General features: G+C 44.8%; 2 protein-coding genes across 16 annotated transcripts in view; one reads left to right on the top strand and one right to left on the bottom strand.

Moving 5' to 3' along the window:
• The window catches only part of Drc3 (dynein regulatory complex subunit 3), a 78,858-nt gene that overhangs the window by 35,798 nt on the left and 18,159 nt on the right, over positions 1 to 24,901 (bottom strand). For 2 of the 11 annotated variants that reach the window (XM_063268621.1, XM_063268622.1), the window contains exons 1-2: positions 5,022 to 5,273; positions 4,282 to 4,380 (exon numbers count right to left, since the gene is read on the bottom strand). The gene's annotated coding sequence lies outside the window, so the exon portion shown is untranslated. The other 9 variants (XM_063268617.1, XM_063268614.1, XM_063268618.1 and 6 more) reach the window with 9 other exon arrangements.
• Positions 5,577 to 24,901, top strand: part of Tom1l2 (target of myb1 like 2 membrane trafficking protein) — a 121,981-nt gene continuing 102,656 nt past the window's right edge. For 2 of the 5 annotated variants that reach the window (XM_006246508.5, XM_006246506.5), the window contains exon 1: positions 5,577 to 5,711. In XM_006246508.5, the coding sequence (XP_006246570.1) occupies positions 5,660 to 5,711 (52 nt within the window). In that variant the 5' untranslated portion in view covers positions 5,577 to 5,659. The remainder of the gene's footprint in view (positions 5,712 to 24,901) is intronic. The other 3 variants (NM_001399549.1, NM_001399550.1, XM_039086309.2) reach the window with 2 other exon arrangements.

Genomic DNA, 24,901 nt, shown 5'->3' with positions numbered 1-24,901 from the left:
ACTTTAAGTTGGGTTTAATGGACTATCCTTGTAGAAATATGGAAGACTTTGTTACTGAGAGTGATTTGAATTGTTCAGACCTGGCTCAAGACGGTTCAGTGGAAAAGAATTTCAGTATGTGACCTAAAGACTGTTTTTGTGGTATTTTGGGGGAAAATGTGGCTGTTTTTTGTCATGGTCTGAAGAGTCTGCCTGAGGCTAAGGTGAAGAGATTTAGATTAACTGCTTTGAAAAAGTAAGTCTCAAAAAAGCCTGGTGTAAATTCTGTTGTGTGGTTACTAAAGTGCACTTTTTATGAAAAACATTTTAATGAAAAGGAGCAAGTTGAGAAAGGAAAAATACAAATATATGGTATTTTCCTAAAAATTAAAGGAAATATTAAATTGAGTATTAAAAGAGTATTTCACTTTACCAGGAAGTGAAATGAAGCTGGAGCCTGTGTTCAAGGATATAAAATTGAATTAAGGGAGTAATGACCTAGTGACAAGATTTCACACAGCTAAATTTAGATCCAGGTATGGTAGTGCAAGCCTTTAATGCCAGGAGGCAAAGACAAGCAGATCTCTGAGTTCAAGGCCAGCCTGAGACAGAGCAAGTTCTAAGTGAAGAAAAACTTAAATCCAGGCATGGTGTGGTGTATACCTTTAACCCCAGGAGACAGGCATATAGGTCTCTTGAGTTCAAGGTCAATGTACATAGCAAGATCCAGGACATCGAAGCTTAGACAGTGAAGGAGTTGGAAAAGAGGAAGCTGGTATAATGTAATAGAACAAGGGGACAATGTTCCAGCTCCGGCAAGTAGTGGAACCCAGCAGCTTCAATTATGTGGCTCTGGCTTTAGAGTCCAGAATAAAAGGAAATACTGGGAAAATTGATTCTGGTAAGCTGGAGCTAAGAAATTAGTGGTGCTTAAGAAGAGACCAACATCACTGAGGTGAATTCCTCTGGGAAGTGCTTTCTGAAAGCACCAAAGAAGCTGTGTTCCAGAGATAGCCAAGGTTGTACCTCGTGCTGCAGCTGTACTTGGTAATGTATAAAAGTCACTCGGGTGGTACTGGTTATGAAGGCATAAAGAGGTCATAAAGAACAGCTAAAACTTGGCAGTGTGTGAGGCCATGGAAGGCCATTGGTGAAAGTGCAGTCTCATTTACAGTTGATGGCCCAGGATTGAAGGGGTCATGAAAAGGAGGTGAGTCTTGGTACCATGAAGAGAGCCTATGAGAGGCTATTGGTGAAGCCTACTTGCAGTGGAAGACCCCAGTGTACTGGAGATGCCAATACCATGGGATGATCACCAAGAAGAGCAGCAGCAGTGGAGTGGATTAACCTGAGCTTAGAGTACTACAGAGGGCAGAGCTGGAGAACTGATGCCAACCCTTATGAGGAGCCCAGAATATCATGTGTGGATCCCAGACATTGAACAAGAAGCTATGAAGCTGAAGCTAACTTGGAGACTCCAAGACATTAAAGATGTCAGAGCCCTGGGATATGTGCTGAGGAAAGCTGCTAACAGGGAGTGGAACCTACCCAGTAGAAAGACGTTTGTTGCAGTCAACAAAGATGAAAAAGGAGTTGGAGATCTGAAGACTGTTTTTACATCAGCCATGGAGATGTAGAGTATGGAGTTTGCTTTGGGGATTACAGTTAAGTGATTGGATGGATCTCAGAAGAGAATTTATATATGAGGAGTAAACATTTTTTGAGGAAGAAAAGACTATCTTTGATAAGAGCAGCCTGTAAGTTAGGCTTAGAGTTCTAGGACGAAACTGTCATAAATTGTCACCCATACTGGAGTTGGCTTTTCAGTGATGAGGGTGCCTTTGAGCCACACATCCTTCTGTAAGTCACTGCAATGAGCTTGCTGGCTCACAAGCTATACTCGGATAGACTGGTTTCTTTGGCCTGTCATTGATGTCTTATTTGGGGCAAATAGATGTCAGTATCTCCTATCATCCATGCTCTTTTTCTACCTGTGCCCTGATCCTTCAAGTAGCCTTCTGTTCCTACTCTTTCCCGTCTGACTCTTCCTCCTCAGGGTGACTGACTGACTGACTCTTCCTCCTCAGGGTGATTGACTGACTGATTGACTGACTCTCCCTCCTCAGGATGACTGACTGACTCTTCCTCCTCAGGGTGACTGACTGACTTGACTCTTCCTCCTCAGGGTGACTGACTGACTCTTCCTCTTCAGGGTGACTGACTGACTGAATGACTGACTCTCCCTCCTCAGAGTGACTGACTGACTGACTCTTCCTCCTCAGAGTGACTGACTGACTTGGCTGACTCTCCCTCCTCAGGATGACCGACTGACAAACTCAATCTCCCAGGGCAGTTCTTGTGCCCTTCAGCTTCCTATTCTTCCTAAACAATTTCCCTTAAAGTTTCTCATAATTTACCACCAACCTCAAAATTTACCTCTGGGGAAATTTTTTTAAATGTGTTTCATTTGTCAGATGTTATCTGAAAAGTACATGGAACTTTTTTTTTAAAGGTGTGGTGCTTTTGGAAATGACTCAATTCTGGTGTCAAAACTTTGACCTGTTTCGTCAAAGCCCATTAACTGTAGCAGGTCAAGTTAGCTTCCAGTCAAGCAAGCTAGCTTCCAGTCAAGCTCAGCGGGTTCTATGCTGCGTAGGATTGGTGCAAGAACTATGCTAGATGTTCACACCCAGAGAGGACTTTGACTCTGATTGTGTATTTTTTGAAAAGTAACATCGCCAGCTTAAATCTTTGTCTTTTTCCTGTTGGGAAGACGATTCCCCACTCCTACAGCTATCTAAAAGCTTGTATTTAGTCTACACATCCATACCAAATAACTACCACATGCTGTGAACCTTGGACAGGTCTTCTGTTTCAGAGCTGAATTAAATCGCCACACCAAGATTTACTTACAAACAACTTAGTAGGTGTGGGGAACAGTGAAAGCACCTAGTAGGGACAACTGGCCTAGTCAGGGCAGATACAATATGAGGGATAAAAAGAAAAGAAAGCAGGAAGAGGTGATGACAAGGACCCCAAGCCAGACAGCAGAAGTGACATAGGGTCTGCATTGCGTTGTATTCCATGATGGCTGGCAAGCCCTTAGGGATCAGATTTTAGTTTTTAGAAGCTCATTATAGCTTTAGTGGCAAGGATTACAAAAGGAGTGAGGCTACTCAGGAGTGGTGGTGCATGCCTTTAGTCCTATAGTCCTCACACTTGGGAGGTAGATGCAAGCAGATCTCTATGAGTTTGAGGCCAGCCTGGTCTTCATAGTATGTTCCAGGCCAGCTAGAGCTACATATAGAGACCCTGTGTCAAAAGGAAGGAAGGAAGGAGAGTGACCACACCAGAGTGGCTGTAATACAGGGTTCTGGGACATCACTAGGAACTTAGTTTATATGTAGGAGTGATCATCTCCAGTCTGAGATAGAATCTAGTTTGGAAGGTTGCGCCTAAGCTAAAGTGATTGATTGACCTGATAATAATGTTCGAAAGAGGGGTAGTGGGAGAGGCTGCCCTCAGAAGAACTTTGCTGGGAGAGTCAGAGGTTCAAGGCCACAGACAGCCATGAGGAGCCCCGAAGTGGGAGAGCACTGAGGAGATGGTATCATGATCTAGGCAGCCATGAGGAAAAGACAAACTTTCCATTTCCATTAGTTCCCTCAGATCCAAAGAACAAAGGAGGTTTCTGACTCATTCAGTTTTGGAGGCATGGGAGAGCTCTGGTGACTTTTAGTTCTACACCATGTGGCCTGGCCTGACCTAGTCTGTATGACTCCTGGCATGGTGGCAGGTTTAGATAAGAGAGTAAAGTTGCAATTCAAGTATGTCTTGGCCCAGGCATCAGGGGGAGCAGGGTTTGCTCACATCTGTAAGGAGGGAAAGAGAGAACTTTGTGAGGGCTACCAGGTCAGAGTGGCTCTCTATAACCAACCTTGAGAAAGGATACTGAAGGGGCAGGGGCATGGCCTGACTTCTGAACCAGACTTGAATTAAATAGATTATCCCAGTATTTACAAACATTGACAAGTTAGTGGGTGTATGGAACTATGAAAGCACATAGTAGGAATCTTTGTAATAGAAATGCTTTTCTAGATTGACTAATATGCAGATTTATCAGGAGGCGTGACCTCTTGTCTAACGCAGAACCCACTTTCTTAATCACCACTGTATTGTAACCAGCATACTAGGAACAGACATTGTCACATGTTCCTCTCCCCACCAGGACAAGGCCCAAAGAATCCTCCCCTGTGGGGAAGATATCAATAATTTATCCAAACGGGGGTCCAATTGACTTGCCTGATGATAATGTCCTTGGTGAAGACCAGAGGTAGGATGTGGAGAAGCAGCCAAAAGCTTTACAAACAAATCACCCAGGTAGCCTCGTCACTGGATCTCCTGGGGAACAAGAGCCTGCCTGGGTCAACTGGACCTGAAACACTGTATAGACCCTAAGGGTCCCAAAATAATGAGAATAAAAGCAACTGATGAAGGTAAGTCCTTGTCTTACTCTCAGTGTACACACTTATTTAATTACATGCCAGCTCTGGGAGCTATTTAAAGGGACATTTTAGTGTCCCTACTCCCAAGATAGAGAAACTGAGGCTTGAGGTGGGGTGTGTGTGTCCAAAGTCATGGAGTGAATTACTGACAGGACTGAGATGGAAACTTAATATCTGTATTCTCATCCCAAACACTTCATACAGCACCAAATAAAAATAACTTATTGCTCATCAAGAGGAAGGATATAATAGCCAAATTCTAGAAGGAGTTATCAGTGGATTGGGTACCTCTCTTTCAGTTAAATGGATCAAGCCAGAAGCTGTCAGATGGACCCTCTTCCTACTTGCTTTTGCTGTATCAATTTTCTTTTTCAAAAGCCTGATTAAGTCTCAGTACACGTGTAAAATGACATGTGTGCTCATTTTACAGACGAGAAGGACCACGTCGGAGTCCTCACAGAGGAGTTACAAGAGAGATTTCAGTCATACAACCTCTGATCTTAGAGTCGTTCTGGAGCCTCAACTCTTACTTCTTACCTCCCTAAGGACTCTCCTTGCAGTAGACGCTTTGCTGGGTTGCTGTGGAACCAAGCACCGCCACTTGGTTGCTAAGGGGAAGTCAGGAAATAAATATCCTGGGTGAAAGTTGATTTGTCACGTGGCCATATTTCTGGGTGGGGAAACGTTTCTAACACCAACCAGACTTGAAGAAAACAAACGTTTCTCCAATCAGCACAGTCAAAGAGCTTCAACTTCTAGTTACGCTTTCTTTCTGCCCGCCTATTTAAATGATTGACACACCTTTTATCCAATAATCGTAAAGATTCTCTAGACTGACCAACGTGCTAATGAATCAAAAAGAACGGCCTTTCGATTGGAGGCGGGTCCGGGGGTTGTGCCGCTACGGCTGACGGAGACCCCAGTGACTTAGCTTGCTTCGTGACCAATCGGACGCCGCGGGGTGGGTGGGACTTCACTGAGAGTGGAGTGTCGTCCAATCGGAGGTGGGCTGGGTAGACGCTGCCCAATAGAGATGCACCCAGAGGGCGAGGTCAGGCCGGCGCTCAGCGTTCCCGAGGGTGGGGCGGGGGCAAGTGTCAGTCAGGGCAGAGCGCAGCGCGGGCAGCGGAGACCCGTGGCACACAGGCGTCCGGGCTGGAACGAGGCCCGCCGAGATGGAGTTCCTGCTGGGGAATCCGTTCAGCACCCCTGTAGGGCAGTGTCTTGGTAAGGCCGCGCGTGGGGCAGGCGTCGAGTGAGCCACAGAGCGGCTGACCGGGCTGGTGAGGTCCGCAGGCCTCCTCCCGGCACTGATATCACCTCACGTGCCGGTTGGGCCTCTGCCAATAAGTGGTGTCATCTCAAAGGTGGACTGGGCATCCCTGTCACGGGGCCTCTGCCTGACGCTGGTGCCACCTCACCCTACAAGGAGGCTCCCCTGGGGTGCAAATTGGACTTAGAGAGGCTCCCCGCATCCCTACCTATCAGGGCCCAGCCTTTCAAGTCTTTCCCCAGAAGTAGTGTCCATGCTGGTCTACTTACCCTTGTGTCTTGGGAGATGTCACTGCGAGTACTCTTCTCCAGGCATCTCACTGCATCTGCTCCCAGGGCCTCTGTCTCCCAGAGCCTTTGTGGAATGTAACTCCTTCCATCCTTGTCCTTGCTCATTGGTACCAATGGCTCTGAGGCTGGGCACTTTCCCAGGAAATGCCCCATGCTACACGACTTCTAATTTGATCTGCAACTCAGCTGTAGGAGGGACTGGGATGGGGGAGGCGCTCCGGAAAAGTGACTGGCTTGGCAGGGGGATGGCATGGCTGCAGAGCCTTGTAGGCCTCCTAGGAAAGAAGGGAGGCAGTGCTGCTTTTTGATAAGCATTCCACTGGAACCCGGAAACTTGGACTCCAGTAGTGACTTTGCCAGGGACTCTCCTCTTGACCTTGTGCCCTTTATGTTTTAAAGTTCCCTTGTCTGCCACAGGAGGTATTCGGAGATAAGATGTGGGACTCTTCAAGTTCTGAAGTTTTAAATCTTCTTGTTGATATCAAGTTGTTCTCCCACTATATTAAGTTAAACGGTAGTAGGGTAATCAGAGCTTCTGTCAGTAGTATAAGGAGTTAGAGATGGGCAGCATAAGGAACAGCACAGGCAAAGATACAATCATGTGGTCACTGTGAAGTTTCCTTACTGAAAAGGCCACTTGCAGACAGGGGAATAGTTCACTGGTAGAGCATTAACGTAGCACATGCAAAATCCTAGATTTGATCTCCAGCACTGCAAGTAATAAATAATAAACAAACGATTTGGCCTTTCACTCAAGGTGGGAGCTTATGCCAACAGATCAGTCAAAACTGTGTCTTGGAGCTGGAGAACTGGCTCACCAGTTAAAGGCATTGGCTGTTGATCCAGACTCAAGTCCCAGTACCTGCACAATGGCTCACAACCAGCTACAACTTCAGTTCCAGGGGATTGGTTGCCCTTTTCTGGTGCCTTTTATATACATAGCATGTAAATGGTGCACAGACAGGCAAACAAAATGCCCACATGCATAAAATTTTTTAAAATTAAAGCTGGGTCTGCAGGCTGGTTGAAATCACCTTTCATGAACTGGGATGTGTATTATCCTTATGGTTCTGACTAGTTCAGGCAGTAGAGACTTGCTTACTTTCTATGTTGTTTAAGAATTTATAGCCTCCTATTCTGTTGTTAGAAAGGCCTTCAAACTTACCGAGGCTTCTTCTGTTGTTAATTGGCATTTAGGAGCATTCCGTTCCTTTTTGATAAAGTGTCTTTTAAGTGATCATGGATGCTGGAACCTAAAAGTCTTTTCTCACTTCTATGACACTTCTTTCTCTGTTCACTCAACTCTCTGTCTCTCTGTCTCTCTGTATGTATGTATGTAAATATGTCAATTTTATGTGTTTATATATAAACATATATATGTGCTTGTTTACATGTAAACATTTCAATTTTATGTGTTTGTTTTGCCTTCGTGTATGTCTATATACCACTTGCATTTCTTGTGCACACAGAGGCCAGAAGAGGGTGTCAGAACCCTGGAACAGGAGTTACAGACAGCTTTGAGCTGCCATGTGAGTGCTGAGAGTCAAATCTGGGTCCTCTGGGAGAGCACCAGTGCTCTTAACCACTGAGTCATCTCTCCAGCCTCCCCTCTCTTTCTGAAAAGGTTTATTTTATTTACGTATGTGTGTGCATGTGTCTATGTGAGTGTGTAAACAGATGTGTATAGGAAGAAGAGGGCATCGGATCCCATGGAGCAGAGTTACAGGCATTTGTGATCTGGCTGATATGGGTGTTCGGATCCAGTCCTCAGTTCTCATGGTTGAGCAGCAAGTGCTCTTCAGCACCGAGTCATCTCTGCCAACCTGACTGTCTCTCTCTCCGTTCTTCTTACTCATTTCCTTTCTGTTTTGCTTTGTCTTCAAGTGCCCTTTCACTGCAGTCCAAACTCACTTCTCAACCCAGTGAGAAGCCAGGGGTCTAGAGGGTTGGCAGGAAGGAAGGGGTGCTAGAGGGGGGAGGTGGAACATATGAAGGACGGAATGTAGTAAGAAGTAAGGAATGTAGGGCATTTGAATGGACGTAGATAAGTAAATGTGTTAGATGTGACCTGAGTCGAATGACCTTGGCTGTGGAACCTCAGAAGGTTGTGTAGGCCTTCCAAGCCTGAGAGTGACTGTCTGCTGAGAAAAAGGAGGGAAGGGTGGGGGAGAGTCCTGTGTTCAGAGTGCTTGCTTTGAAGGGTTCATGTCTACCAGCACTTGGTCTCTTATCTAGAACATTGTAGAGACTCAGTGAATTGGACTTTCTTTCTGTTCACAGCAGAACAGTTAAGTCAGGGTTGGGTTTTCTGTCAGAAGAGACTATGTGATCTGACTGGTTTATGGGCAGTGAAGGAAAGTACCTTCCCAGGCCTTAGATCCACTATTGCTTGTAAAAGACATTTGAAGGGCAGGATAGGTTTTAAAAAAGATTTATTTATTTACTTGATGTATATGAGTGCTCTAGCTGCATGCACACCTGCATGGCAGAAGAGAACATTAGATCCCTTTACAGATGGTTGTGAGCCACCATGTGGTTACTGGGGATTGAACTCAGGACCTCTGGAAGAGCAGTCAGTGCTCTAACCGCTGAGCCATCCCTCCAGCCCCAGGTGATTCTTACTATGAGTACTTGTTCCTCTTGCACATGGCAGTTCGCAGTCATCGATTAACTGGAGTTACAGGGGATTTGACACTCTTTTTTTGGTGTTTGTGGTATGTTCGTGGTACATATGCATAGATACAGGCAAACACATACAAAATAAATAAATAAGAAAAAAAAGTCATCATGAAGATGTTGAAGGGACCGTGTTGATAGGCAGCTACTAGTCAGCAGCTGGGCCTCAGTCATTTTAGTTTATAAAAATATTAAGTTGACAGATTGAAATTTTAGTGGATATTCTGTAGGATAGTGGCAAAGAGTAAAGGTGATTTTTGGTGTTGTAATTTTTTTAAAAGTATGTACTTATGCTGTGAATGGTGGTGAATATTAGTAATCCTAGGAGGAGGTGGAGCCAGTAGGATTATGAGTTCAAAGCCAACCTCAGCTACATTGAGAGTTTGAGGCTGTGATAGGCTATACGAGACCCTATTCCAAGAAACCATCAGCAGCAACAAATGGTATGTTCTGAGGATGGGGAAAGGGTATACAGAAATAGCAACCACAAGGTTAATGCTTAAAACAGTGGCTGAGGGACTGAAGAGATGGTTTGTCAGTTAAAAACACTGGCTGCCCTTCTCGAAGACCCAGGTTTGATTTCCAGCACCCACATGACAGCTTACGACCATTTGTTAACTCCAGTCTCAAGAACTCAAGACTCTTCTGGCTCTGTGGACTGTCGGCAAGTATGCAGGTGACACACAGACGTATGTGTAGGCAAAACTCCCATACACATAAAAATAATAAGTATATAAATTTCTAAAAAAAAATGTAATAGCAGCTACAGGGCAGGCGAGATAGGGCAGAAGTCAACAGCACCAATTGCTCTTGTAAATGACCCAGGATCGGCTGCCAGTGGCAACGTGGTTCACAATTGCTTATAACTCTAATTTCAGAGACCCTAACGCCCTTTTCTGGTCTCCATGGACTCCTACATACTTGTTGTACACATACATGCACTCAGGCACACACGCGTGCACATAAAATAGATAGATATTTAAGACAGTAGCTAAAAGTAGTTCTCCAAGGGTCATTTGCTCTGTCTAGCTGTTTTGTGATTGGTTGTTCTTCCCACTTTAGAGATGAGGAAACTGAGGTTCTGAGGAGAGAAACAGCTGTTTTACCCGTAGGTGAGAGAGCCAGTATCTCTGGACCTGGGATTTAGGGGTTTGGGAGAAAACACAGAGCTGCCTGGACTGGATGAGATGTAGGCGTTTAGATGTCAGAAGAGAATAAAGGAAGGGGCAGGTATGTCCTCTGAGGTCCTCTGCAGGCCAAGAGGAGGGTATGGTGAGGAGAGAGGTGGGGAATGGGGTAGCTAAGGTTGGGTGATAAGATGAAGCCCTGCTCTGGGTGGGCAATATCAAAGATGATTTTTTTCTGTGCTAGGATTTTAAGCCAGTGCTAAATGTGGCTTTTACTAATTGGCTTCAGCTTTTAGTTTCTAGATTTTATTTTCCCATCCATAAAGTACTTATTAGCTGCACATGCCTTGTACCTATGTATCTTGGTCATTTCTGAGTACCTGTAAAGTCCTAGGCCTGGGCAATACAGATATTTGTGGAGATATTCTTGGACCCAGGGTCTTATGAGTGCTATGCAAGTGTGGGTATTCAGATCTTTAAAAGCTACCATCAAGGAGCCTTTAGGAGAGAAAACATCCTTACTAAACATGTTCTAGGCTGGAGTGGTTGGTGGAGAAATTATTGTAGACTTCTAATGTGGTGGTGTTTTGTTCAGTGCTTAGTCTGCTCATGTAGTACTGGCAGCCAAGAACATAGTCTGACATAGCTATTTGGGCATTTCACATATGGATCCTGTCCTTTGTTCTGGAAGTTGCTCGTGACTAGACTGTGTAGTTTGAGGCCAAGAAGTGTGGAAGAAAAAAAACTAAACAAATTTAAGGTGTGACTGTTTAATGTCAACCTTCTATATTCAGTGTTGGTGAAGTTGAATGCCATGTATCAGGAGTTCCCCAGGTCAGGTCCCTGGCATTCTGCGGATGCACACCATTTCCCTTGCATTGGCTAGACATGCTTTCAGATACTCATTTCAATTCAAAGATTATCTCTTTTCTTCAAAGAATTTCAGCCACAGACAGGAGGCAGATAATCAGGCACAGTGTTTGTGGCGTTGGACATGAAGTACTTCCCAGTGTCCTATGAATGGGAAAGGAAGGACTCTAGCCTGGCTATTTATATCAAGAATAATTAGTTGTCCCTCTGAGTGCTGTAATGGTTGGCAGTTGTGAGAAGCCCTTTGGCCTTGTCGTTTTCTCTTTCAGTACAACTGTGTAAGATACATACCAAGAGACTAAAAGGAATTTACAGCGTCTCACTTTGGAACTTAAAATTACTAAGCAAAAACAACATGCAGACTGTCTGCACAGAACATCCCTGAGTCCTCAAAACACTGAATTACTTGAGACATCATTTCTGCTGACTTAAAGAAACCCCAGCTGTGGGAAACTAAGAGACTTGTGCAGGTCAGTGACAAGAGTGAAGCTTGGAATTTGCTCCTGGTCAGTGCCCACTTGGCACTGGCCCATATGTCACTTCTTGGACTGAATGCATAATTCGTCAGCATCAGAATCCAGAAGGCCTGCTAAGGCCCCACTCAGAGTTTCCCAGGCAGGCTCTAGAAGTTTGAGTTTCTAATCAGTTCCCTAACCATGCTGCTTTCTCGATGGCACACTCTGAGAACCATTGCTATAGATGGAATATTTCATTTCTTTGCATCTTTTCTTTATCTTTCTTCAGACATTACATATGGACATTGAGGGGCCATCTTTAAAGGGTGATTATTTAAGACTCATTTCCTCAGACATTCAGTGGCTTTATATTGCCCACCTGTACATGTCTAGCTAAGCATTTCCCAGGTTGTTCAGTTAAACAAAGAACTTGGATAGGTCCCTAGATCATGTAAGACAAAGTGATTGGGGTAAGATTGGACAGGTTAATGAAGTAAGAGAATAAAGGAGAGGAGGAAGTATTAATAAAGCATTAAAAAAGAGTAAAATGCTTCTTGCATCTTAAAATCATTTCATTTGGGTTGGAGAGATGGCTCAGTGGTTAAGAGCACTGACTGCTCTTCCAGAGGTCCTGAGTTCAAATCCCAGCAACCACATGGTGGCTCACAACCATCTTTAATGAGATCTGATGCCCTCTTCTGGTGTGTCTGAAGACAGCAACAGTGTAATTATAAATAATAAATAAATACATCTTTAAAAAAATCATTTTGTTTCATAGCACTGGTGTAAAGAGACACTGTTATCATCTCTGATTTGCAGATGGGAACCATCAAGGTAGCACAAAAAATGCGTTAACCTACTTGGGGTTACGTGACTAGTAGGGAGGGAACACCCTGCTCCAGGAGTTTCACTGGGCTGCCTATGACAGGAACATAAAGATCATTCTTTTTTTTTTTTTTTGGTTCTTTTTTTCGGAGCTGGGGACCGAACCCAGGGCTTTGCGCTTCCTAGGCAAGCGCTCTACCACTGAGCTAAATCCCCAACCCCTAAGATCATTCTTTCTTAGCATCAAAGCCCTACCTGTTCAGAATGAAAAAAGTAGGTCCTACTAGGAAATTAGCTACAGACAGTGAGTGACACTTGCTCCAAGGTCAGAGATAGGGACACTTCCTAAGAACCTCCATCAGAGATGAAAGGGGCAGGTCACTGGAGTCCTGGGACAAAGTCTGGGGTTCATTCTTCATTGCCTGGACAGGTTATAAAACACCAGACTAGAAGGACACAGGAGGGCTCGACTGATTTTTCTCCTCCACTGCTTAATTTCTGCAAGCACAGGGCCTCTAGGAGTGTCACGACGAACTATTTGGAATAGTTCACATTCTCATATAAAAAAAATCAGTGACAACCACAAAGAAAATAGGAAAAGCAGAAAAATTCAAAGGAGAATAAAATTCTCATCATAAACTTCCTTGAGATTTTCCTTGTTTTTGTCTTTATTTCTTGGAAAGCAATATCCTCTACCCTCTCAACTTGTTCCGGTATAACCTCTCTATATTTAGTTATGTATTTTCTGACTTAGATTTGAGGTTCTCAAAGGGAGGGGTGATAAACACTGTGCTTTGAGGAGAATCACAATAGGGATGTTGCTCTTGGCCTGGCAGATAAATCAGCCAGAATGTTTTGACTGACCCAGTAGTCTGGAAGGATATGACATTCAAGTTTTGGGGGCTGGGCCAGCTTGTTTTTCTTTTTTTCCTTTTAAAAATTTTATTATTTGTGCATGTGTGTGTATATGTATGTATGTATGTGTGTGTGTATGTGTGTGTGTATGTATGTATGTATGTATGTATATATTTGTGCATCATATGTAGTGTCCAGGGAGGCCAGAAGGAGTCATCAGATCCCTTGGACCTGGAGTTAGAAATGGTTGTGAGCAGCCGTGAGGGTGCTGGAAGCCAAACACAGGTTGTCTGGAATTACAGTGAGTGATTTTAACTGCTGAGCCTCCTCTCCAGCCCCACAGCTGGGTTTAATTCCTTTTATTTATCTTACGTGTGTGTTTGAGTATGTTCAGTTATCTTTGTGTGTGTGTGTGTGTGTGTGTGTGTGTGTGTGTGTGTGTGTGTGTGTGTGTGTGTGTGAATGTGTGTAGCTGTGCTTAGTACCACAAAGTGCCTGGTAGAGGTCAGAGGACACTGCTTAGGAGTCAGTGCTCTCCTGTCATTTTTAGATCCAGGACTTGAACTCGGGTCATCAGGCCTGTGTGCAAGTGCCTTTACCCACTACCGAGCCAGCTCTCTGGCCCTTACTATATTTAGGAAAGAGGATTTATACAAGCTAGTTTCAGACTTTGCCACTATGTAGTGTTTCTTTCTCCTGGCAAAAGATTCTTATTGATTTTCTCCATCTGAACATCAAGTCTGTTACCGTCTTTCTTCAAGCTGCCCTCTGAGAGCCTCCTCCTGTTTGTGGTATAGTCTGCCTTCCAACTCACAGATTGGTTATTGCCAACAGAAAAGCAAAATGTTCTTCTGTAGCCTAGTTTTACTCATGCACTGAATGGATTGTTCTATGAAGGACCCTGTGTCCAGTCATTTTCTTTCTTTAAAACATCTTAGTAAAATGCATATAACATAATTTATATTCATGTAGCACCATTTTTATGCCTGTGTTTGTATATGAAGGCCAGAGAACAACCTCACATGTCCTCCTCAGGAACTGGTGAGGTCTCTCATTGGTTTGAGGCCCATAAATTAGGCTAGAGTAGCTGGCTAATGAACTCCAAGGATCCTGTGTTTGCTTCCCCAGTGCTCCTTTTTGTATTCTGTGTGCATGTGCACGTGTGTATGTGTGTGTCTTTGGGTGTGTGTCTGTGTGTCTGTGTGAGTGTGTACAGCAAACTTTATTGATGATATTCAAGAGAGTAGAGATCTCTAGGCCCCTCCTGTTATTATGGGGGTCTGGTATGGAAACTATGAGGGAGATGCTCAGTGTTGGGGGCTAATTGGGACTGGGACTCCTCAGCAACTGAGGGCCTCTCTATTGATCTCATGTCCTTGATGGGGTGAGTGATCCAGGGCTTCTTACTCCTTGGACACCATGTAGGCCATGAGGTCCACCACCCTGTTGCTGTAGCCATATTCATTGTCATACCAGGAAATGAGCTTTACAAAGTTGTCATTGAGAGCAATACCTACCAGCCCCATCATCAAAGGTGAAAGAGTAGGTAGACATCACTGTTAAAGTTGCAGGAGACAACCTGGTCCTCAGTGTAGCCCAGGATACCCTTTAGTGGTCTCTTGGATTCCTGTTTCACCACTTTCTTGATGTCATCATACTTGGCAGGTTTCTCCAGGCAGCATGTCAGATCCACAATGGACACAATGGGAGTAGGAACGTGGAAGGCAGTTCCAGTGAGCTTCCCATTCAGCTCTGAGATGTCCTTTCCCACAGCCTTGGCAGCACCAGTGGATACAGGATGATGTTCTGGGCAGCCCCACAACTATTACACCACAGCTTTCCAATGGGGCCATCCACAGTCTTCTGATGGCAGTGATGACTTGGACTATGGACATGAGTCCTTTTATGATGACAGACTTGTCATGGATGACCTTAGCCAGTGGGTGGTGCAGGATACATTGCTGACAATTTTGAGGGAGTTGTCATATTTCTCATGGTTCACACTTATCACAAACATGGGGGTATTGGCAGAAGAGGCAGATTTGATGACCCTTTTGGCCCCACCCTTCAAGTGAGCCCCAGCCTACTCCATGGTGGTGAAGATGCCAGTAGACTCCATGATATACTCAACACCAGCATCATCCCATTTGATGTTAGCGGGATCTCGTTCCTGGAAGATGGTGATGGGCTTCCTGTTGATGACGAGCTTCCCATCTCAGCCTTGACTGTGTAGTTGAACTTGCTGTGGGTAGAGTCATACTGGAACATGTAGACCATGTAGTTGAGTCAATGAAGGGGTCGATGATGGCAACAATCTCCACTTTGCCAGAGGCAGAGAAGGCAGCCCTGGTAACCAGGCACCCAGTATGGCCAAATACATTCACTCTTTCCTTCACCATCATGTGTGAGGGATGAGGCTGACACTGCCCGAGGAGATGTGGCTGTCTCTGGAACGTGGAGGAGCATTTTTGTTTTAGATGGAGTCTTGCTATATAGACAAGGCTGGCTTGAAGCTTAGAGATCTGTCTGCCTCTGCCTTCAACTGCTGGGACTAAAGGCTGTTCCTAGTGAATTTCTATGTGGGTTTTGGGGATCAGGCTTAGGTCCTTATATGACTGAGCTGTCCCTTGGCCCGGGGGCGTTTAACCATTTTAAACACACAATACAGTGGTCCTGGTGCTCATTTCTGTGTGGAGCATCACCACCATCCATCATGACCACTCACCTGGGCGCCATCCCCAGCCCCTGGTAACCGCCATTCTGCTTCAGTTATGGTGAACATTACTCTCTAGGACTTGCGGGTGAAGAACCATCCAGGATTTGTCCTTTGTGTCTGTTTCACATGGAACTTCTTTTTTTTTTTTTTTTTTTTTTTTTTTTGGTTCTTTTTTCGGAGCTGGGGACCGAACCCAGGGCCTTGTGCTTCCCAGGCAAGCACTCTACCACTGAGCTAAATCCCCAGCCCCTCATATGGAACTTCTTAAAGGTTCATGTATTAGAGTGTGTCAGTTTGTCTCTCCCTTTAAAGGCTTTGTTACATTCCATTGTCCATATCCACTGATGGACATTTCAGTTCCTTCTGCTTCTTGGCTGCTGTTAATAATGCTACTATTAACATGAGTGTGCAAATATCTGTTCATATCTTTGTTTTAAATTTGTTTGGACTAATTTAACCCAGAAGTGAAATTGGTAGGTAATGTGGTAATTCATTTTTAACTTTTTGTGACTCTGAGGGCATTGGCCTCAGGCCTTCACATGTGCCAGGTGAGTGCTTTACTACTGAGCTCTATCCCCAGCCCCACCTGTATTTTTTTTTCCCTTTTCTTTTTTTTCCGGAGTTGGGGACTGAACCCAGGGCCTTGCGCTTGCTAGGCAAGCGCTCTACCACTGAGCTAAATCCCCAACCCTCATTTGTAGTTTTTGAGGATCCACCATGTTGGTTTCCCAGGTACAACACTTGATTTCCCACCAGCAGCGTACAAACTCCATCCCCCATCTTCATTAACAACCGATTCTCAGTTCTGCTGCTTTCCTCGGTAATGCCCGTGTACTGAGCGAGGCATGCTCTCTCCTCACCTTTTTTTTTTTTTTTTTTTTTTTTACAGTGCTGTGCGTTGTTGAATGCAAGACCTCATAACAGTGCAAGCCAGTTGCTCTGATGCTGAGCTGCATCCTTTGCCCCTAATTGTGGTTTTGATTTGTATTTCTCTAATTGATGATGTTGAACATCTTTCCATGTTGCTACTGACTATCTTCTTGGAGAAGGATCTGCTCAAGTTCTTTACCTAGTTTTTGAGATGTTAATTTTGTTCAGCTTTAGGAGTTTCCTGTGTAGTCTGGGTATCAATCCCACAGCAAATGTTCACCTCACTGTAGGAGCTTTTTACTTTGTTGCTAGTGTCCTTCAGTGAGCAGTTTTCATTCCAATCTGTCTTTTGCTGCTTTTGCCTATGGTGTCATGCTTTTATTTCTTTTTTAGTGGAGCCTAAGGATAAAACACTTGGAGTTATGAGGACTAATTTGTCTGACTCCTCCTCAAATCCTGGATTAAGTTTGTTTTTTTTTTTTTTTTTTTTTTGTACCTTTTTCCCCTTTGTAGGGCTGGACAAGGTCTCATCGTGTATCCCTAGCTAGCCGAGATGTGTAGACCAAGCTGGCCTGGAACTCACAGGGACCCTCCTGCTTCTGCCTCCCAAGTGGGCCACCATGCCCAGCTTTTATTGGTCATACTTTTTTTGATTTATTTATTATGTATCCAGCATTCTGCCTGCATGTACACCTATATACCAGAAGAGGGCACCAGGTCCCATTACAGATGGTTGTGAGCCACCATGTGGTTGCTGGGAATTGAACTCAGGACCTCTGGAAGAGCAGACAATGACCTCTGAGCTATCTCTCCAGCCCCTTGGTTATACATATTAACAGGTTCCTCTATGGCGCTTCTTGCTGTATTTTGAGTGTATCACTCCCGTTTTCCTCTCTTTTTCCTCCCAGTCCTTGCCTTGTTCTGCCCAGTTAGGCCCCCCCTCTTACTTTCCTGGGTATTTTGTTTCTGTGAACCAGTGAGTTTAATTAGGATTACTTACAAAAGCACAGGTAACTAACTTACCTGTGTGGACACTAATAAAACAGTCTCTCCCTCCTACAACCATTTTCTGCCTACAAGTACTCAAAGAGGGATGGAACCTGGTAAACTCCTCCCCCATAACAACTGTTAACTGTTAAAGAACCCTCAGGGATGGGCAAGGCCTCCTCACTGAGGCCCTCCACTTTCATGGCACAATGGTGCTGGGCCCAATCATTGTCTGTAATCAGAGCTGCTCTGAGTTTAAGAGAAGGTGAAGGCAATTGCTGTCAAATCTGAGAACCTGAGTTCAATCCTCAGGACTCAGAGTATGGAAATACAGAACTACCACATACATGCCATGGCACTTGTATGCATGTTGAGGAACACCACACACACACACACACACACACACACACACACACACACACACACACACACACACAGAGAGAGAGAGAGAGAGAGAGAGAGAGAGAGAGAGAGAGAGAGAGAGAGAGAGTCACTCATGACATATAGAAACTTTTAAAAGTGCAACAGGATGTCACATCTAGAAGACAATATCAGACCTGTTCTTCAGCTCTATGTCCCTGCTGTCCCTTTCTCCTTGGTGTTCTCTGAGACTTGGGGAGGGAGATATAGATATCCCACTGAGGGCTAAGTGTGTGTGTGTGTGTGTGGGATGTTTGCCCACATTTGTACATGTGGCAGTCAGGGGTCAACATCTGGTGTTTTCCCCTACCACTGTCCACCTTATTTATTATTACATTTATTTATTATGTGTGGAGGTGTGTGAGTGTATGCACCATTGTACACATGGGGAAGTTAAGAGATAGACTGTGGGAGTTGGTTCTGTTTTTCTACCAGGTGGGTCCTGGGGCTTGAACTCAGGTCCTCAGGCTTGGTAGCAGCAAACACCTTTACCTGCTGAACCATCTTGCTAGCCCATCTACTTTATATTTTTGGAGACAGAATCTCACTGAACTTGAAACTCTCCATTTTGGCTACCCTGGCTGGGTGACTCCCCAAGATTTGCCTGTCTCTGTCCCCCAGCGCTGGGGCTGTAAATGTGCACTGTTGCACCAGGCTTCAAAACTTACTCTTTAGTTAGCAGGTTTTCTTGTGGCCTTTGATATGAGGAGGTTGACTCTTTGCTCTGCCCCCTTCCCCGCCATCTCCTTGCTCTGCTTCTCAGCTTAACTTTTCCACCCTTAGGACCCTCCTGATCCCAGAGAAGTACCTTGTGGTTTGTTTGCTTTTATGGTGCTGGAGTTCAAATCCAGGGCCTTGCACATGCTAGGCACTGAACTACTGATCTATGTCCCCAGCTCTCCTTGGCTAAATATCTTGCAAACTTAATTTTGTTTAATTTTCACAAAATTCTAGGTAGGTAATATCATTCATATGCATAGATGTTGTCTGTTTGTCTTAAAGAGACGTGGACTTGATATGTTACTCAGAGTGACCTCCGACCCCTGGGCTCAAGTGATCCTGTCAACCCAGCCACCTACGCAGCAGAGACTACAGTGCACAACCCTGTGCCTGGCTTGACTCATATTTTATTGCCTCTGCCTCCAGAGTGCTGGGATTAAAGGCATGAGCCACCATTCCCGGCTGCCAGCTGCTGTTTAACCATTAGTGAAATGCTGGCTTGGTAGTCTGGGAGGCATGTCAAAAATTCTCTTTGGGGTTTTAGTTTTTAAATTAAGTGCAATAGAGAACAACTCAGTCTATCTCCAAACAGTCTGGAATCCACTGTAGCCCAGGCTGGCCTTCAACTGACACAATAATCTCTGTGCCTAAAACTCCTGAGTGCTGAGATAGAAATATGAGCCACCACATCCAGCTTCAGAGGTTTCATCTCAGAAAGTTGGGCTGTGCATCTTTGAGAGCTGGCGACGAGAACAGGGACCCACGGTAGAAATACTATTAAGTGCCCTGTTCTTTTGCTGCTACTGCAGGGATAAATCATATAGTTCTGGCAGATCATTAGTCAAAGTAAGGAAATGTGGCCTGGGAAATTGTGCTGCTGGGGAATTTGAAAGCTGAATTTGCTAGTGCCTTTCAGAGAGAGAGTCAGATTCTTAGGTTAACTTCTGAAATATTTCCTCCTCCTCTTCCTCCTCTTCCTCTTCTTTTTTCTCTTCCTCCTCTTCCTCCTTTTCCTTCTCTTCCTCCCCTTCCTCCCCTTCTCCTCCCCCTTCATGTGTGAGTGTTTTGCCTGTGTGTGTGTGTGTGTGTGTGTGTGTGTGTGTATGTGTGTGCGTGCGTGTACCACAGGCATACCTGGAGCCTGCCAAGGTCAGATGAGGGCTTCAGTCCCTGCACCTGGAGTTACAGGTGGTGGAGTCACTATGTCACTATGTGTGTCCTGCTAGAGCAAGTGGTCTTAACCACTGAACCACCCCTCCAGCCCCAACTTCAGAAAATTCTTAAACCAGCCACTCAAAGAATCACAGGGTTCCAGATAAAAGAGTCCCAGTTTCCTTTGGCCTCTCTCATTTGCACAAGGGAAACAGGCCCAGAGAGGGTAAGCCTATGCTGTTTTTACCCTTATAAACACTTCTGACAGCAAAATGTGAACCCCCTCCCCACCACCACCAACTGGGAGTCCTGTACTACTGTTCGGTTCTACCACTGCTTGGAGTGGGTGCAGGCCCCATTGGGTAGGGTTGACTCCTCTACAACTATCTCACTTCGTGCATCAGTGAGCCTTGGTTACTACCTCTGTGCTTCTGAGTAGTCAGCTCCGAGGTAGGAACCCTATGACTCCTTCCTCCTGCTTGATAGTTTGCCACAGCAGCTTACAGAACTCAGCACACTCTACTCACACTGATGTAAAAGATTCAGCCCATGAACAGCCAAATGGAACAGTGCCTAGGACAAGAAAAGGGGGACCAGCATGAGGCATCTGTGCCTTACTGTGTCCACCATCTCCCAGCCCCTTTGCATGTTCCTGTCTGGGGTCTTACAGTCCATCTGTTAGGGCACCATGGAGGTATCAGCAGGGTAGCCATGGTTGATTACACATCGGTATCGGAGGCTGGCTTGGCTTCAGAGCCACACCCTTCAGTGGGGTGGGGTTGTTAAGGACTGAAAGTTCCAACCTTTTGAGCCTGCCTTGGTCTTTGTGGTAATTAGCTCTCCGCCTGAAGCTCTCTCAGGGTCCCCCATGGCCAGTATCTCATTCAGGCTGGGCATGGTGGCACATGCCCTTGATTCCAGCACTTGGAAGGCAGAAGCAGTCAGATTTCTATGAGTTAAGGGCCGGCCTGGTCTTCCTAGTGAGTTCCATACAACTGGGGCTGCACAGAAAGACCCTATCTCAGAAAACAAAACAAAACACCCTCCCACAAAGAATATGCAAAAAAAAAAAAAAAAAAAAGAGAGAGACGCTACTCCAGTTTGTGCCGTGATCTGAACAAAGGCAACTGTGCTTTTGCCACAGTAGGAGGATTCCCAGGGTCCCACACTGAGTCAGTGTCATGACAGCCACAGGGCTTTCTGTTTACCCACAGCTTCTTGTCAGTCATTTCATTTGACTGCTTGTTATTGTTAGACAGGCTCGATGAGGAGGTAGCCAGATGCCATTTGGTAGAGGGGTGCTTGACTCACTCATGGGGTAAATACTTTTATTGTTTGAAAGTTAATCTCCTGATTCAGACTGCTTGGTAGGAAGAATAGTTTGGCTTAGCTCCTGGTTTGAGGGCTTAATGGAGCTGTTCCCTAAACCACCTTTAGTTTCTGTTTTCTTGGCTTTTTCTGGCACTCATTTCAAACAGAGAAATATGTCTCAGGCGGGGACCTAGGACGTCTGGGATTGGTCACCACTCTGAAATTGCTTTGCTGTGTGATTTTGGATAGGTCGTGTCCTACTCATTTATGTGTTTGAACAACAGGTTCTTCAGGTTCATGCCCAGCCCTGCAACATAAGGACAAATTTTATAAGGTAGCTTTTAGTTTGTCTCGAAACTCTTACCCCTCCATAGGAGTGGTCTTAAGAATCCAGTCTATATGTGTGTATACACATATTCATATACTTCCTACATTTATTTATAGTTGTGAATATAGTAAGTTTATTTGTATATAATAAATATTGTATATTTGCTTTCTGATCTTTTCTTTGAGATATGGTTTTCCTTTTTTGTTTTTTGAGACGTCTTATGGTTTTCCTATAGGAAATACAATGTACAAATCTTAGTTGATGCATTCTTGACAAATGTGTGCTTTGTAGTCTGCACCCTGCCAAGACATGGACAGTCAACCTCACCCAAGACAGGCTGTTGTTTGTTTTGTTTTGTTCTCAAGCCCCTTCCTAGGCTGGCTTCCTGTCAGCACACCCGGAGGCAGCCACTGATCTCGTCCGTCTCTGTAGGTGAGTGTTGCCTGTCTGGTGGTGCAGCTAAGGGGAGTCACATGATGTGTGCTGTTTTGTGCTGTCTTCTTGCACAGAGAAGTCCTGTACCTGTATGGTATTTTCACCACTTGCTTCTCTGAAAGGTCGTGAAGTTTGGCTTCCTTCCAGTTCCCCTGAGCTGCTGTGGTTGAGAAGTGAGGGCCCTTTTCCAGGGGCCTACCATGTTGTCTGCTGGATGTGCTGGACGAGATGAAAGAGCGGTCGGTTTGAGTTCCAGATCCGAGGCTGAGTTGTTTCTATGATTGTTGGTGTTGCAGCCTCTTGAGTTTGTTTTGCAGTCTCTTGAGTTTGTTGAGTTGTTTCTATAATTGTTGGTGTTGCAGTCTCTCGTCAGCTGGGCATATTCGATCTGCCAGCAGACAAGTCTAACTTTGACACCCGAAAATGTCACTCGCAATGGCGTGTTTCTAAAAAGGTGTCCATGGGACTCGTTCCTCTCAGTTTCATACATCGGACAGATGGCTCCAGAGGTGAGCAATGTCAGAAGGGAGGCCAGGAGGCGGAGAATCTGGCTGAACTCAGGCTCTGTGTCTCATCTGGAGGCTTCACTGCTGGTGTTCGATTCTTTTGTTTGTTTTTATAGAATCCATAACATTTGTTTCACCTAGGTTTTTGCCTTCTCTGACTTGGTCTAGCCCTGATCTGCCTGATCAGTTGCTCTTTGCTGGCCTCCTTCCCTGTTCTCCTTCCCTTTCTGTATTGTATGCCCCACACATGGGACAAACCTGTTGAGAACCTCCTGGGACTCCCCATATCCTGAACCACTTAGCAACGACCCTGGTGTGGAGGCCCTCACTGGCTGGGCTCCTTCCTGTCTCTTCCCTTGCAGGCCCTTGCAGGCACTGCTGTTCTTGTGCTCTCCCCGGCTGTGTGTAGCTCCTAGATAGTGGTCTCGCTCGCTCTTATGGTTTAGATCTGGTAACCCCTTCCAGGTCTAGTTCAGGGTCTTATGCTGACAGCAATTCCTTATCTGCAGAGGTATGGCATTTCGTGTGTATCTGATAAATATTTGCCAGTTTAAGTGTGATCATTAGCCTTTGGCTCTGGAATGGGGTTCAGTATACTTACAGGTTTCCTATTCTCTAAGAGAGGAGAGGGGGAATAGGGATTTACCCTGACAGTGTATTGGTGGGAGGAAGAGAGGAATCATGTTTACCCCTCTGGGTGTTGGAGGAAGCTGGCTCTCACTGCAGTGCTCAGTGGGCTGTAGGCTCCAGCACACATCTCATGTGTTTGGAACCAAGTCTGTTTCTTAAGAGTTTTGCAGCTTTCTCTCTGGAAGTTTTAAGGAAGTGATCCTGTAAGTGTGCTGGGTAATTTTACCTCTCTCATGACTTTCTTAGAATCAAAAACCCCAGCAGGATTGAAGCCCAGTGTGGCCCACAGCACAGCCTGCTGCTGTCATCTCGCTTGCCTAGCTTCCTGTGGAGTTGTGTATGGGGCAGGTCAGTGATATCTGGGGTGAACTGTTCTGCCCTATCTACATTCATGCTACCTAGCACAGGTTTGTCTTGGGTCAGGACCCAGGTAAAGCAAGGACTCTTCTCCAGAAAAGTCAGCTGCTTTATGGGAACTGTGGTCCTCTGTTCCCTCAGGACTGAAAAAGTGACAAGGGAGACTGTCTCTAGCACCTTTTGGAAAGATCATTAAAAATCATCTGTGTCTTCCTGATTGAGTCACATTCCTGTGCACAAAGCAGCTCTCCAGACTTGAGGTTTTATTTTGGCAAAGTATATATACACATAATATAATATTTGTCACCACAACCATTTTAAATCTAGAACTCAGTGGTAGTAAGTACATTCACATTTAATGTCCTTGTGCAGCAGCCACAGCCATCATTTCCAGAAGCTTTTTAAAATCTTTCCCAACAGAAATTGTATGTCCATTAAACACTAACTCTCCATTCCCTCGTGTTTCCAAGCAAGTACCATTCTATATTCTATCTATAAATCTGACTGCTCAAGAACCTCGTCTAAATGAACTGTATGTATGTATCTCTTAAAAGCCTGCTTGACCTACTTCATATATCTTCAGGGCTCATCCATGTTAGAGTACATGTCAGATTTTTTTGAGACAGGCTTGGCTTGCCTGGAACTCTTTGTAGACCAGACTGGCCTCAAACTCACAAAGATCCTCCTGCCTCTGCTTCTGAGTGCAGGAATTAAAATCATGTGTCACTACACCCACCTTTTCTTCTTTTTAAATGCTGAATAATATTTCATTTTATGGCCAGACTATGTCCTGTAATACATTTGTTTACTGATGGACACTTGGCTAATTATTCCTTTTGACTATTTTGAATAATACCATTATGAATAAGGGTGCATAAACATCTTTTCCTAGTTAAGACTACTTTAGCTGTGATGAAACACCGTGACCAAAAGTAAGCTGTGGAGGAAAGGGTTTATTTTGGTTACACTTCTACATTGTAGTTCATCACTGAAGGAAGTCAGGACAGGAACTCAAACAAGTCTGGAACCTGGAGGCAGGATCTGATGTAGAGGCCATGGAGGGTGCTGCTTACTTGGCCTATTCTCTTATAGAATCCAGAGCGACCAGTCCAGAGATGGTACCACCCACAGTGGGCTGGGTCCTCCCCTATTAGCCACTAATTTTAAAAATGCCCTGCATGCTTACCTACAGCCCGATCTTAGGGAGGCATTTTCTTAGTTGAGGTTCCCTCCTCTCACATGACTTTGGCTTGTGTCAAGTTGACATAAAACCTCCCAGCACTCATCTGTTGGAATTCTTGCTTTTTATGCATTTGGGCACATAGCCAGAAATAGAATTGCTGGATAATATGGGAAACCAACTTTTAATTTCTTCCTCCAACTTTATATTTCTTCTTAATTTTTAAAAATTTGTGTGTATGTGTGTACATGCTGCACCATATGTGTGTGTAATTTTTTTTAACAAATTAGCATTTTACTTTTTTCTCCCAGGAATTATAAATGTCTTAGACACATATTTTGTAAATAGCATAAGGTATGCCATGTTATCATGAAATGATAAATTTCTCTGTATCTTATGATAACACATACACAAGAGACAACAGTCTCTAAAAA

Source organism: Rattus norvegicus, chromosome 10 (genome assembly GCF_036323735.1).
Source record: "Rattus norvegicus strain BN/NHsdMcwi chromosome 10, GRCr8, whole genome shotgun sequence".
In the NCBI taxonomy this organism is placed as follows: Eukaryota; Metazoa; Chordata; class Mammalia; order Rodentia; family Muridae; genus Rattus; species Rattus norvegicus.
Note: the sequence above shows the minus strand (reverse complement) of the source record. Positions and strands in the feature narration are given on the sequence as shown.